This window comes from Cyanistes caeruleus, chromosome 7 (assembly GCF_971803275.1).
Source record: "Cyanistes caeruleus chromosome 7, bCyaCae1.hap1.1, whole genome shotgun sequence".
Classification (NCBI taxonomy): domain Eukaryota; kingdom Metazoa; phylum Chordata; class Aves; order Passeriformes; family Paridae; genus Cyanistes; species Cyanistes caeruleus.
In genome coordinates, this window is record NC_141707.1 from 25,156,846 (window position 1) to 25,169,991 (window position 13,146).

A 13,146-nucleotide genomic window follows, 5' to 3' on the forward strand; every position below is an offset into this window, starting at 1 on the left:
CACTTTGTACTCTAAATTAGATCATTAAGATCAGATTGTGCATTATAAACAAACACCTTTCTGTTTATAGGTGATTATAAAACAAACACAGAGGGTAAAGGCTGTAATTTTGAAACAGATAAAAATTTATATGTCCCTTTGAAATCTTTATGTAAATTAGTTTCTCACACCCCAGCCGAGATGATGTAAATGGACCCCACAGAGCTGGTATGGTGTTGATGGTGTACTCAGGGGAGTTGGAGCACTGTAAAGACATTTGCAGGTCAGAAATGAAGTTAATTGACAGGGAAGTGTGTGAAGACAGGAAAAATTTGCACAGTGTTTGTCAGTGGGTAGAGCTGTCAGTTCTTCACTTGACTACTAGTATTTGTCGAACAAACACGACAGGACTGCGTTTCAGGGAATGGGAAAAAAAAAGCAAGAAGAGTCATCTTAGGACAACAACTTTGGAAAGAGTGGTGTTTCGTGGTTTTGTTTCACGGTACCCACATGTATGCACCTACTGTACAGAGTCCCCAGTCTGGCCCGTCGCTGTGCCTGTGAGCCTGCTGTCTGCAGCAGAGCTTTGCACAACAGAACCTGCTCTGGCTTTTCCTCAGGTGTTCTTCAAGCCCATGCTTGAGTGTACAAGCCTGATTTTGCACTAGTGATGACAACTCCATCTTTTTGATGTATCATATCATACGTGACTTTCTCTGTCTTCTTCCTTTTTTTCCATGTGTGTTATGATTCCTGCCTGCTCCTTGTTGGATTAGTACCAAATCTGCTTACAATGCAAATAGTGCCTGTTTCATTCAAGGCTTCAAAATGTATGTCCCTATTTATAGATGTGTAAAGACCAGGCAAGAGGCTGATTTTTTTTATATATAGCAGCAGTGCACTGACAAATCTGAAGCTGTTTCTTGGCCTTAGATACCAAAAAAAAAAGACACAAAGGAATAAAATTTATGTCTGGCCAATTTGTGGTCACACCTTCCACTTTAACCATCATTCAGTGACTTAGCTTTTCATTTTCATTAACTGTTTTCAATCTTTAAACAGATTTTAATTATAGGAGTCTTTTAATATTTTCTTTCTTATTTCTAAAATTTTCATGAAATAGTAACCATTCAATATGGTGAATAGTAACCTGGTCAATATGGTGAATAACGTCATCCCAGCTCACCAAAATTGAACATACTGTGGCTAGAAAGAGCCCGTTTTCTGGTTAAGAAACAGAATATGTTACCCTTCTTTAGAGCCCCACAAAGCAAAGTTTTAGAAAGAATGTTTGTGCATTTCCAGATTTTGCTTCATCTTTTATTAATATCTGTATTAAAATGTAAATATAAAAAAATCAAATAGCTGCATGAAATCATTGTTTACTAGAAAATGCTTAGCAAATATTTTTCCTTTCTTTTTCTATTGTTCCATAATGTTTTTCTGCACAAAATGTAAAAGTACACAGTCAAAAATACATGTCAAAAGAGTAAGCTATTCTTAGAAGTCTCTGTTAAAAAATAAATATTATTCAATATAATGTTGATGAACTTTCTACATAGTTAATAGCAAAACAGAAAAAAAAATAGGCTTTATCATTTTGGACAGACTTTATTATTTTATTCTACAATATATTCGGTAACTGTTTACACACTTTGTTTTTTAGTTTCAAACAAGTGTCTGGCATCATTATCAGGCTAATGGCAGAAATTAGATCTTTAAGCATCATTTCAGTTCATTCCACAAATGAGGATTGGATTTTGTCTTGTGTTTTAATTACTGATTATGAGCAGCCTCCTTAAATTTCTCTTACATATTAATCCTTTACGGTAATTATGTTTCATACTTGTGCTTCCCAGAATATACAGGATATATTTAGGAAGGGGATTTGTTTGACAGTGGAAATGCTTCTATAAAGAAGTATCTCGTCATGTCTTTGAAATAATAAATAGTGCTTTCCATAATATAAAATGCTGGCATGGCATTAACAGGAGATTGTGTTGCTCACTATGTTCATATTCTTAATACCAGTCATCAGTGAAGGAATGGCAACAATTATGTATAATTGTGCAATTTATATTAAGTGTCTTTCCAAGAACATTTAAGGAAGCATGGAAGGAATGAACAGCAAGCCAAAATGAATAGGAGTCAAAGCATGTCGCTGGAAGTGCAACCCCAGTGGCCACAGCAGATGCATTCTGTGAACACTGCAGGGAGCAGAGGACTGCTCTTTTTTCACAGTGAGCTGTTGGATTTAGGGGAAAAGCCTCTGCAGTATAGGTGATGGGAAGATCTGAGACAGATTGGAAGACGCCCAGAGAATGAGCTGATGCATTCAGATGAAAAAAAATCTATCACAGTGATTGTGCACACGTATTTTATAATGAACGATAATATACTGGGTTTTTTTGTTTCTACTGTGGAGTATAAGTAATTTGGTACTTTGGTACCAGTGTTTGAAATAGTACAGCTGGAAAAGATTATTTGTTTTCCCTTTTCAGATCATCATGGAGATTTTTTTCTTATTGTTGAATATATTCATGTGATTATTTTGAAAACTGCATTCTTAAACAACAGCTCCTCATTGTGTATGCAGTACCTCACTCTTAGCAGATCATATACTTCTGCAGAAGTCATTGTTTCATTGTAATTTTCTTTTTCTAGTAAAAAAAAAAAATTATGGAAGATTTGGTATATAAAGTGATTGGCATGTTCACAACATCACTATGTCTCATTTCTACAGACCTCTCCTCATCCTCACTTAGCTAGATACAGATTTCTTTCATTACCTGCATACTGGGAATACTTAAATAAAAACAATTAATTATGAGATAACTTATCTCTGAAGGAGCCTCCCATGTAATGAAGTTTACTCTGTTCCTTTGCTGTTAGAAATTCTTTTCATGCTTTCAGTTCTGACAGATTAATTTAAGCCAAAAATTAAAAATCTGTCTCTGTATGATACTCAGCTTCACATATCCCTTTATTAACACTTTACAGGAAATGCTTGATATCTCTCAAAGTTCAGCCCTGCATTCTATTTCCTCGGCTTGCAAGTATTTTTGCATTGTTGTGGCTCAGCTTCCTGCCTACTTGAGTTTTTATCTTTCTCCATATGATGAGAGGATGGATGCTCAGAGAGCTGAGCATTGTGGCAACAGTCTCCTCAGTACCCTCAAGGTGGGGAAATGAGGTGTCCACAGTCACTTTTCTACTAATGGGTCTTCAGAAGACCCTGAAGTGGTCAGGAGAGCAGAGCTGAAGGAAATTCAGGAGATCCAGTTTGGACTCAGACTGTAATTTTCCCATTTAAAGCAGACCCAGGGCTGAGAGACCATCTGTCCTCCAGAGGCACTGAATGCCCTGAGGGGAAATAGCTACTTTGGTTGAATTTTGAGATAAGTAAGGGGAGCCATGAATTTGATTTAGAACAGCAATGGAAAAGTAGGAGCTTAAATGTGTAGAACTATTTTTAAAATAATGGCTTCGTTTTGCTAGTCTACTATTTGTTAAGATTGATAAACATTACTGGAAAGATTCTTGAGTTCTTTCAGTTGTTTCCAGGTTTCCAGACAGGTCTTTCTTTCTGTATTTACACCATCTCCCTGCAAACCTACAAGCAAACAAACAAAACAGAACATGTAAATTGCTGCACTGTATTTCCAAAATGCACCAGAGCTGCTCATAAGTTTTCTTTTTTTTTTCCCTGAATAAGCAACTCTGGGTAATTTAAAGAAGCTCTGAATGATTTATAGAGGCACTCTTAGACCCTGTGGTCACCCTTTTCCCTCAGGATTAAAAGGAATTGCTCATTTATAACTGCAAGCAGCAATATGCCTGGCTACCTGCAAGTCTGTTAACACCTGTTGTATGCAGTTAATAACAAAGTCCTTGAAAATATGATTTTTATGATAACAATTGCATACATTTTATAGATTAGGCATCTCAGTTTTGGCATTACTAATTCAGTAAGACTGAAACTGTTCTTTGAAAACAAAGCATGCTTCTAGCATCTCAGAAAATATGTAGGAAAACTGTTTTCAGTACCTGAACTGACATATCACTGCACAAGTACTGAAAAGTCCAGACACTTAACCTTGAGCTTTATCAACATAATCTCAAATACAGGGTTTTACAAAGGAATAATTTTGCCTATGTTCTGGAGTAAGAACAAAGCAGCTTTTCCATATGAGCATAGCTTCAGATTGGAAGGGACCTCAGGGGATCTCTTGTCCAACCTCCAGCCCAAAGCAGCATCAGCAAAAAGATCAGGTCAAGTTACTTTGGGGGTTACATTCTGGTCTTGAAAATGCTCAAGAATGGAGAGTGCACAGCTCTCAGAGCAATGTCTGGCTGTCTTGATGTCCAGTCAGAAACTCTATTGCTTCAATCTAGCTATGCTGTCCCTTTCTCTCCAGACACACTGCTGTAAGGAGTCTGGTTCTGTATTCTTGATAACATTGTCAAATCTATTGGAAGGCAGCTATTCCCTGTTTGAGACAAAAATGGAGACAGATTACTCAAGCCTTTTAAAAAGAACAGATAATGTTGATAGGCACATTAGCACTTAGGAAATTATATCAAGTTTTCTTTCCAGAAAATTCTGTAATGAGTTCTTCCTTAGCAAAAATAAATAACCAGATAATGTTAGATTATGATCTTGTAGATGTTTACAGGATTATATTTGTTGTTATGTGTTTTCCTAATATGTTAGGAAAGAGAGTACTGGTAACAGAGAGAAATGTGCCACATACTGAATCTAAGAGAGGGAAATCATGTCCAAGTCACAAGAAGCCTTGGAACAAGTGACAGCAGAGAGGACAAGACTGCAGCGTTTCAGATATTGCTTCTGAATATTCTTGAGAGCCTTCCCTGGTATGACAGTGACTGAGACCCAATCGAGCATATAGTGTTTACATCCCTCCAGCCTCTTCCCTGGGGGATGGGGCAGGAAGAGGAGAGGAAAGGAAGCAAGGGATGATTGATGGCTTTTGAAAAGCTTTTCCCTTCGAGGGGAAGGTGTGGTCAGTATACACATCTCCAGCTAACAAAGCCCTCCTGTAGGTAGAGCAGATGTAAGCTTTGTCACCCCTTTGGGGTGACTGCAACACCGTACAGAAAATATTTTTCTTGTTTTTCAGTTGAGAATAGAGATTTGAACAGGAGAAGTAGCCTGCCGCTGTTCCAGTTTGTACTGCTTTAAGACAGTTCTTCAGCAATGAGTCTGATTGTGATATCTGTGACCAAGGGGCTGAAACAAGTAAGACTGAAGCACAGATCGACTGCTCTGTGTGGTGCATCTCAGGAAGGCATGAGCACACAGCTACATTTCTGTCAAATGAAGCCACAGGTACATGAACGTATTAAGACAATATAATCCGATACTGCTGCCAAAACTAGCACTCATATCCACCCTCTTGCCCTTGCCTATTTTTGCTCACTCTTACCCCCTCCATTACACTGGCACAAGCAGTAGCACAGCCACACGCTGAACACAACAAAGGAAATGATCTGGAGGAAAATTTACCTAATCAGAAGAGAAAAAAAAAAAAAAAGAAGAAAGGGCTCACCCAGAATCAGTTGCTGAATTGTTGCTTTTTCAGCATTGATGCCAACTGATATGTTGCGAAGCAGGCATGAGGCCTTAACCAGACCAAGGAATCTGAATTTATCCTAGCATTAAGCCTCTGTGCTAGCTTTATGCCAGCAGTGGGAATACAAATGTTGCATGATCCAACATGAAGTTAGGGTAGTACAGACTGACGGTACCTGACCTGACATAAAGTCTGCTGGTACAAACTTATTCCATCAAATATTTTCCAGTGCCAGTGATCACCATGTGGCTGCAGTGCTTTTCATACAGTACTAGTAGACCGTAAACTTGTGTTATCAAATCAAGGCCAAACGGAATGAGATCCATTTTAGGACTTGAAAGAGGGGAAAAAAGGGAAAGTTATGCAGAATGTAGTTCTGCCAAGTGTTGATGCTTTCCTATCGTTCACTGTATTCAGAAGGGCTTTGATCTGCAGTAGCAATATATTAGGATACCAAAATACTTATTTTTAGGCAAGTCCGTAATTGAAGATTATACGTTTTTGTGAATATTAACATTGTCAGATATTATTTGGTTTTTCAGTAATGAACTATCTGGCAATTTTCTGTTTCTTCCCAGCAGTTTCCCATGGCCGTGTTGGGGTGCATGGGATCGGGGCCACCGTATTGTCAGAAAGAGGAAGAGAAACCAAAAGGTGCCTGATGATGCATGTCCGCGACAGAAGTTCTTCTACAGTGTCAGTGATCAGTCAATGGTCTGACAGAGCAGTAGCTCTGGACTTTCTTAGAAATTAGATTGTCAACATCAGTGGCTAATGTAAATACAGTAATATAAACAGTGCAGACTACCAGGAGTGAAGTTGGGAACTCCTTGACTCCGTACGTCCCAGTCTTACAGCCTCAGAACTGTAACGTTTACTAGGCCTAAATTTCGTGAAGAAACTTAAGAATTTCCCCTCGCTTCCCAAAAGCTGCCTTGAGGCACTGGAGAGGGCTGTGACCGGATGTTCCTCCCCCCTCCCCATCCCTAGTCAAGAAAAACTTAAAGAGAGTTTAAGGGCGCAGTGTTTATCGCCTCGGAGCGGTCCGCCCGGCCGTCGGGGGTGCCCGGGGCGCGGCAGTCCCCGCCGCAGCCGGGATGTCCCGCTCCGGCCGCTCGGGGGTCGGGACCCCGCCGGGCGCGCCCCGCGGCGGAATGCGCGGCACGCGGGCCCGCCGCCCCCCCGCGCCCCTCTCAGGCGCAACCATTGCGCGGCGCGGGGGGGTCCGCGCCCGCCGCCCCGCTCCGCGCCTCCCCTGGCGCCGCGCCCCGCTCCGCGCCCCCCTCCCCGCGCAGGACGGGGCGGGGCGCGAGCACCGCGCCCGCTGCGCGCTTCCCGCCGCGACTCGGCGCTCCGCCGCCCGCTCCCTCCCCCTGCTGGGCGGTGGTTGAGGCCGGCGGGAGGTGGGGCCGGGCCGGGCTGGGCTGGGGCAGCCGGCGGCGGTCAGCGGGGGCCCGTGGATGGCAGCCTGGGCGGCCGCCGCGGGGTAGGGTAGGCGCGGAGCGGGGCCGGGCAGGGCGGGGGCCGAGCGGAGGGTTCGAGGAGCCGCAGCCGGCGGAGAAGGCACGGAGGCGGAGAGCGCCCTGCAGCCCCGCCGCGCCGCAGCCCGGCGGCCGCCAAAGTTGCTCCCCATCCCGAGGGGGAGCGGGGGATCAGGCGGGGCGATGATCTTCCCCAGCAGCAACAGCAGCGCGGCGGGCGGCGGTCGGACCCCCTATCGGAAGCAGGTAAGGGAGGGGGTGTGTGGGTTTGTGGCTCCCCCGCGTTCCCCCCGCAGCCCCCGGGGTGCTGGGGGAGGAGCGGGGAGAGGGTGGCGACCGGCTTGCAGCCTGCTCGCTTCTCGAGAGCTGGGATTTGAAAAAAAAAGAAACTATTTATTTATTAATTTATTTAAGATTTTTTTTTATTATTATTATTTTTATTTATTTATTTATTTTAAAGCTCCTCTTAGGAGCCGCGCCGTGACCTTGGCGAGTGCCGGGGCGGCCGCCGGCGGGTCACCTTCCCGGGGCGTGCGGGGCGGTGCGGGGCGGCCGCCGGAGGCCGGGCGGTGCCGGCCCCGCCGGGCTCGGCAACAGGTTAGAAAGGACCCAATGTCGCAACAGCGAAACTTGGGGCTGGGTGTTTTTCGCTCGGCGTGAAATAAGCGAGGGAATCCGGGCGCAGTTTTTCTTTCAAACAACCCTCCAGAAAACCTCTGCCGCCTTTCGGGTGCGCCCCAGCTTCCCCCGAGGGGGACACAGAGGGGTACCCTGTGACATTTTATGGGCAGAGAGATCTCTGTGATAAGCTCGGAGCACTCGCATCTATGGAGCTGTACTGAAAGAGTTATTTCTTTGTTTGTTTGTTTAGTCTCTGGAAATAAAATATTTGAAATAGTTGCGTTACAACCTTGCTGGGCCGTTTGTCTTCGGCTGCACTTTTTTTGCACACAAGATGCAATGTTGGTATTAATCTTACATGATTTACTGCTTAGTGTATTATTTTTCATTGACTTTTCGATTAAATTAAAAAAGGATACGAAAAAACTTCACTTTTTATGTTACTGGGAAAGCATGCTCTGTGTGTGTGTGCCAGAGGGTAAATGGAGTAGAGGTCACTGACAAGCTACCGGCTTGACAAAGCATGCCAAAAATACTATGGCAGGCTTCTTTCCAGGTGAGGAAAAAATCCTTCCATGTCTGCTGCACTTAGGAGCTGAAACAAGTGGTTTGATGGGTTCAGTCAGCTATAATGGGGAAGTTTGTCCTATTTTGCTTGGGGTCAGAGTGCATTAAGGGTAGAAATAGGAAATCAGCTATCACTGGTGCACACAGTGAAAGGTTTCATATAAGTAATGAGGACATAGGCTTGGAAATTTTGAACTCTTGGTGCATTGTTGGGATGACACATGATCCATGTGGCTAACCTGCATGACAGTGAAAGTTAGACTCTCATATTTTCTTGAAGCTTAAGTAAAAAATGCAGTTTCCTTTCTCCTCCCTGTTATTTTATAGAAATATCTTTTTGATAAGAATCACTGGTGTGTTATCTCAGCAGTGCTCTGCAGATGCTGCCCAGCAGTGCACGGAGTTATCTTCGCATCTTGTACTCAGAGTGTTCAAGTCCATACATAACAAAACATGCTTATTGTGCGCGCTGGTTTTGGTTTGTTGTTAATAAATGTCCTGGATACGCCCATGCTGATCATCTTGTCTGGTGCTCCTGCATACTTTATAAATGAAGGCAGTGCATCAGATACAGTTTCGTGCTCTCCCTGAGAGGACCATTAATCAAGGAAGGCCCCATGTGTGGCTGTGCAGTGTGTCGGGTTGGGGCAGGGTGTTGGCAGGAGCCGAGGGCAATGGGGCCAGGCCTCGTGCTGGCAGGGCTGTGTTTTATGCGCGGATGTGAGTTTGCCTGCTGGTCTGGAGCAGGCTGATAAGATGCTCTTCTTTTCACAGTGCACTCCTTAGATTTAAAGAGCTAAAAGGGCTGGCTGAATGAGAAAAACAAACAGACCCTTTTCCCCCAATAGGCAGAGAAAGAAATGAATGCAGGGGTATTATGTGGGCTTAAGACCCTGGGTACCAAAGGTTTCTTTTGTTAGTGTGTAGCTATTCTCTGCTCAAACACTTCCTACATAAGGAGCCAGGGTTTGTGCTTTTCTCCAGTTAAGTCCATGGAAAACTCCTATTAACTTCATTCATGTAGACTAATGTCGATTAGCAATTGGCTTTCTGATCTCCCTTTCACTCAGACTTCACCTGCAGGGGTGAGCTGATCTCAAACCGTGCTGAAGAGTGCTGCAAGCCTAATTTTTCAACCCTTGATAATTAAGAAAAGTTGAGATTAAGTCTCTGTATGCTCTGTGTAACCCATATTCAGACGATTGCGTTGTAGTTGAGCTTCAGCTGAGACACTAGGTACCGTTAGTGTAGGAAAAGTTGTCAGCCAGTGTCTCTAAAAGGAGTAACTGGATTTCCTATGCTAACAGCGTGTAGTATGTGAAGCTGAAACAATTTTAAGTAACTTGTAAGAGAAATTAAATTTTTTTAAGCAGCTTGTATGTCTCTTGGTATTTCAATACATATCAGAATAATAAAAGAACACTTCATGTTTAGTGCTATCCTGTTTAATTTTTAAGAGTTTATAGCAGATTCAGCTGAAAAAAATGAGTGATTAAATGATAAAAGGCAAGGTGACACTACCTGATTTATTTTTCAGGCATTGTAATATAATGTGTATTTCGACCTTAATTTAAAACATTGACAAAATGCCATATAGATAGAGTAGGTTCAAATCTTTACCCCTACTGTCTTTTTGTTTTTCCAAATAACTGTGTTTGTTTTATAAACAAATCTGTGCTTATAATATTATGTTTGTTACCTGTTGTATCTACACTGTGCAACTCAGGCATGTAGGAGTGAGTCAACACTGTCAATTTCAGGTCAGATTTGATTGGCCTGATCATCTCTCTTCTAGAGTACTTGTAAGAATACTAAAATGTGGTCTCTGCTCAAAAGGGTTTCCTGCATTATGGGCAGACAGGCATATTAAAAATACTGTTACCAGGCTTAAAATTGAGATGTTGCTTAAATGAGTGACAGCTCATCTGAGAATTAATTTGAAATGCAGATGTAGGTCTTGTTAAAGAATGAAAGCCACGCAATATCTGCAGTAATAACTTATCACAACACTCACAGCCATACATCCTGTCTGAAAAAGCTAGATGTAAGCTAATATTTTGCTATCAAGGTTACTTGAGCTATTGCAAAGAATGCAGGTGTGTGCATCTGTAATGAAAACAAAACAAAATGACATACAATAAACTGCTTAATACAGGCTTTTTTAGCTCTTGGTTTGTTGAGAACAAGATGATTTTCTGTCCCTCCTCCCACTTTTGTCATTCTCATGTAAATCGGGAGGCGCTCCTCTGAAGTAAATATTTCTACACTGTAAAATTATCGTAAATGGAAAATTAGGCTTTCTCCTGCCATCTGCTCTTTGAATCTACAGAGCTACTCGAGCTATTTGATTAGGGATTTTAAATTGCTTTGTGCAGGGAGGTTCCTCTGCTCTCAGGTTTCTCGAAGAGGAAGCCAGAAGCAGCTCTGGAGGCCTTCGAAGGAGGCGAGTGCAGGGTCCTACCAGCACAGCCTGGGTGCTCAGCCCAGTGTCTCTGCCTTTTAACAGCTTTGCCCAGTAACAGTGGTTCTTGTCACATTTTGATGAGTGTAATGTTTATCTCGCCAGCATAAGGAGATTTACATAGTTTGCTGCTCTCGAGAAGATTAACTGGGTGTAGCTGCATGTGAGGAATTTAACACTGATTTGATGTTTGGCCTCGGGGGGGAGGGGGGACAGACAAAGTTTCTGATCAGTCTTTTCATGTAGCTCCGATAATATCAAGTGTTGTGTCGAAGGTCGGGCTTTCTAAAAGTTGAAGGTTAAGGTGGGTTTCTAAGGACAGCTACATGGAGAAAGCGTTTGCCAATCTGGGCTAAAAGTGCAGATTAGCCTTTCGCTCTACCTATAGGTTTAACCTATCAAGAAGCTACACCTGTAATCCTTTACGATTTCCCAGCTGGCGCTGTGTGTGGTGTCTGTGTGTGTGAGAAGGAACCTCATTAAACTTGCAAGACCTTGGCATGGTCATAACTCAAAACATGCAGCTCCATGGAGCAGTCTGTGCCCAGAGGGATTTGACAGGACACCTCCTGTGTGTATGGATGGGGCTGCGGTGGGGGAGGCTGAGGTGCCTACGATTGAGCAGGTATCTGTGGTTACAGAAATAAGTGGGATTGGTTTCTCTTTCTTTCTCTCAGAACTACAAGAATTGTAATTTTGTATCACTGGCTTGAGGTGACAGACTCTATTTCCCTTTACATTGTATACAATGTTAAAGAGTGTACCGTGGTTTCACAAAACTGAACTCCTGCATTAAGCACAAGCTACTTTAATTTTTTAAGTGCATCTATGAGATTGTTTGTGAAGTTCTACTTCATTCTCAAGGGAGCAAAACTATTCAGTCAGTGGGTTTCTATACTTGTACCAAAACGTGAATGAAAGAAGTAAAAAGGAAATAACTATATCTTGTTCAGGCATGATGTTATAGATTTTGAAAAGTGATATAATTCTCTTATTTGTATTTGGAAATTTGAAGTTTTTGTTTAGTATTTCTAATGGAGTGAACAATATGTTCTTGTCTCTTTGGAAATGCTATTGTTTAAAGTATGTCTTTGCCATTTAGTTTCACATGGAAGGGAAGATAGAAGTCTGTGTCTTGAACATCTGCTGTTTTGTTTTGAGTTCATTTTTTCCCCCTGAAACTTCTAACTGTTAAAAAAATTGCTTGAGTTAACACATTTCAGAAGAGTTAGATCCTTTAAACTGTAACTGCTGGCAGGGAGGAGAGGGGAAGGAAGGAAGGGAGTGGAAAATCCTTTCCTGAGAGCTTGAGATGACTCCTAAAACATCCGCACAGTGCTGCAACCAAGTAAATAAAAATAATGATCATTTGACTTTATAACCGTTTTGGTCTGCATTTTTTTCCCCCTTTTAAATTTGTGGTTGAAATTGACCTTTGCTTGTTGCACGAGATGGTATCTAACAAAAGAAGTCAATGGAGACTAGGAACCTCTGGTGGATTTCCCTCGTGGATCTGTTTCCAACTTCTTATGAATGCTTTTCTCCTTTTCTAGAGCCAGTTCTTTTAAAATGTCTTACCTGGGTGACAGTCTGAAGGCTTACAAATCTGTAATCCTAATGAAGAGGTGCATGGTGATGTTTTGATCTTGGAAAAAGTGTTGATCAGAAGTATCCTAGAAAGCCAACAAAAGCACATTTCAAAGTTCTCGAGTCTTGTTGAAGTAATTGTGAGTTATTTTGCATACGTTTCAGAATTGCAGTGTACTGTGGTAATTATAACAGCCCTGCAGAAGCCACTGTATTTGCAGCTTCCTGATGCAACAGGAAAGGGAAGGGATGAGTTAGAAATAGAGGAGAAACGAGGAGGGGAACCATGGATTAGATAAGCACAAGCCTCCTAACCCAGCAACTTAGGAAACACACACACAACAAAAAAATCATGTGCTGTAAGGGCTGGTTACTGTGATTAGCACAGCTTTAGCTGTTTCCCTCAAGAGACTGCAGTTAAGGCAGTGTAGCTGCAGCTGTGTATTGACTCACAAAGTAGTTTTAAACTGCAGTTGAAGTAATTGAATGCTGGTGAGAGATTGTTTTAAACAAATTCAAGATTACCTAGGTTTCTGGCAGTTTGAGTTAGTTTATTTCTAGAAAATTAAATTTAATAATTTATTACTGTTTATGTCAATTGATTTTTACCAGTAAAACTCTATACCAATTTTAAGACTTAACCTGTGCACTAAGATGTGTGGGCTTAAAATTATCTAGCAATTATTTTAAGCCTTACAAGCTCATCAAAGCAAAAAGGTAGCTGCAACATTTCAAAATTTTTTTTTTTTGGAATTTATGGTGTAGTGTAAGGATATATCAGCTCTAGGGTCTGTTGAAAAATAATAGCTGACAGCTACAGAAATTGTATAAATATATAATAATATGATTTATAATA

At 42.0% G+C, this 13,146-nt stretch overlaps 1 protein-coding gene across 17 annotated transcripts in view; it reads left to right on the plus strand.

Annotated features, from left to right (window-relative positions):
• Positions 1 to 13,146, plus strand: part of RBMS1 (RNA binding motif single stranded interacting protein 1) — a 339,988-nt gene that overhangs the window by 245,074 nt on the left and 81,768 nt on the right. For 2 of the 17 annotated variants that reach the window (XM_086898561.1, XM_086898565.1), the window contains exon 1: positions 7,092 to 7,300. The exons of 9 other annotated variants lie outside the window; for them this stretch is intronic. In XM_086898561.1, coding sequence (XP_086754687.1) covers positions 7,238 to 7,300 — 63 coding nt within the window. In that variant the 5' untranslated portion in view covers positions 7,092 to 7,237. Of the gene's footprint in view, positions 1 to 6,995; positions 7,049 to 7,091; positions 7,301 to 12,531; positions 13,008 to 13,146 lie in introns of those variants that run through there. 6 more of the 17 variants (XM_086898567.1, XM_086898562.1, XM_086898569.1 and 3 more) reach the window with 6 other exon arrangements.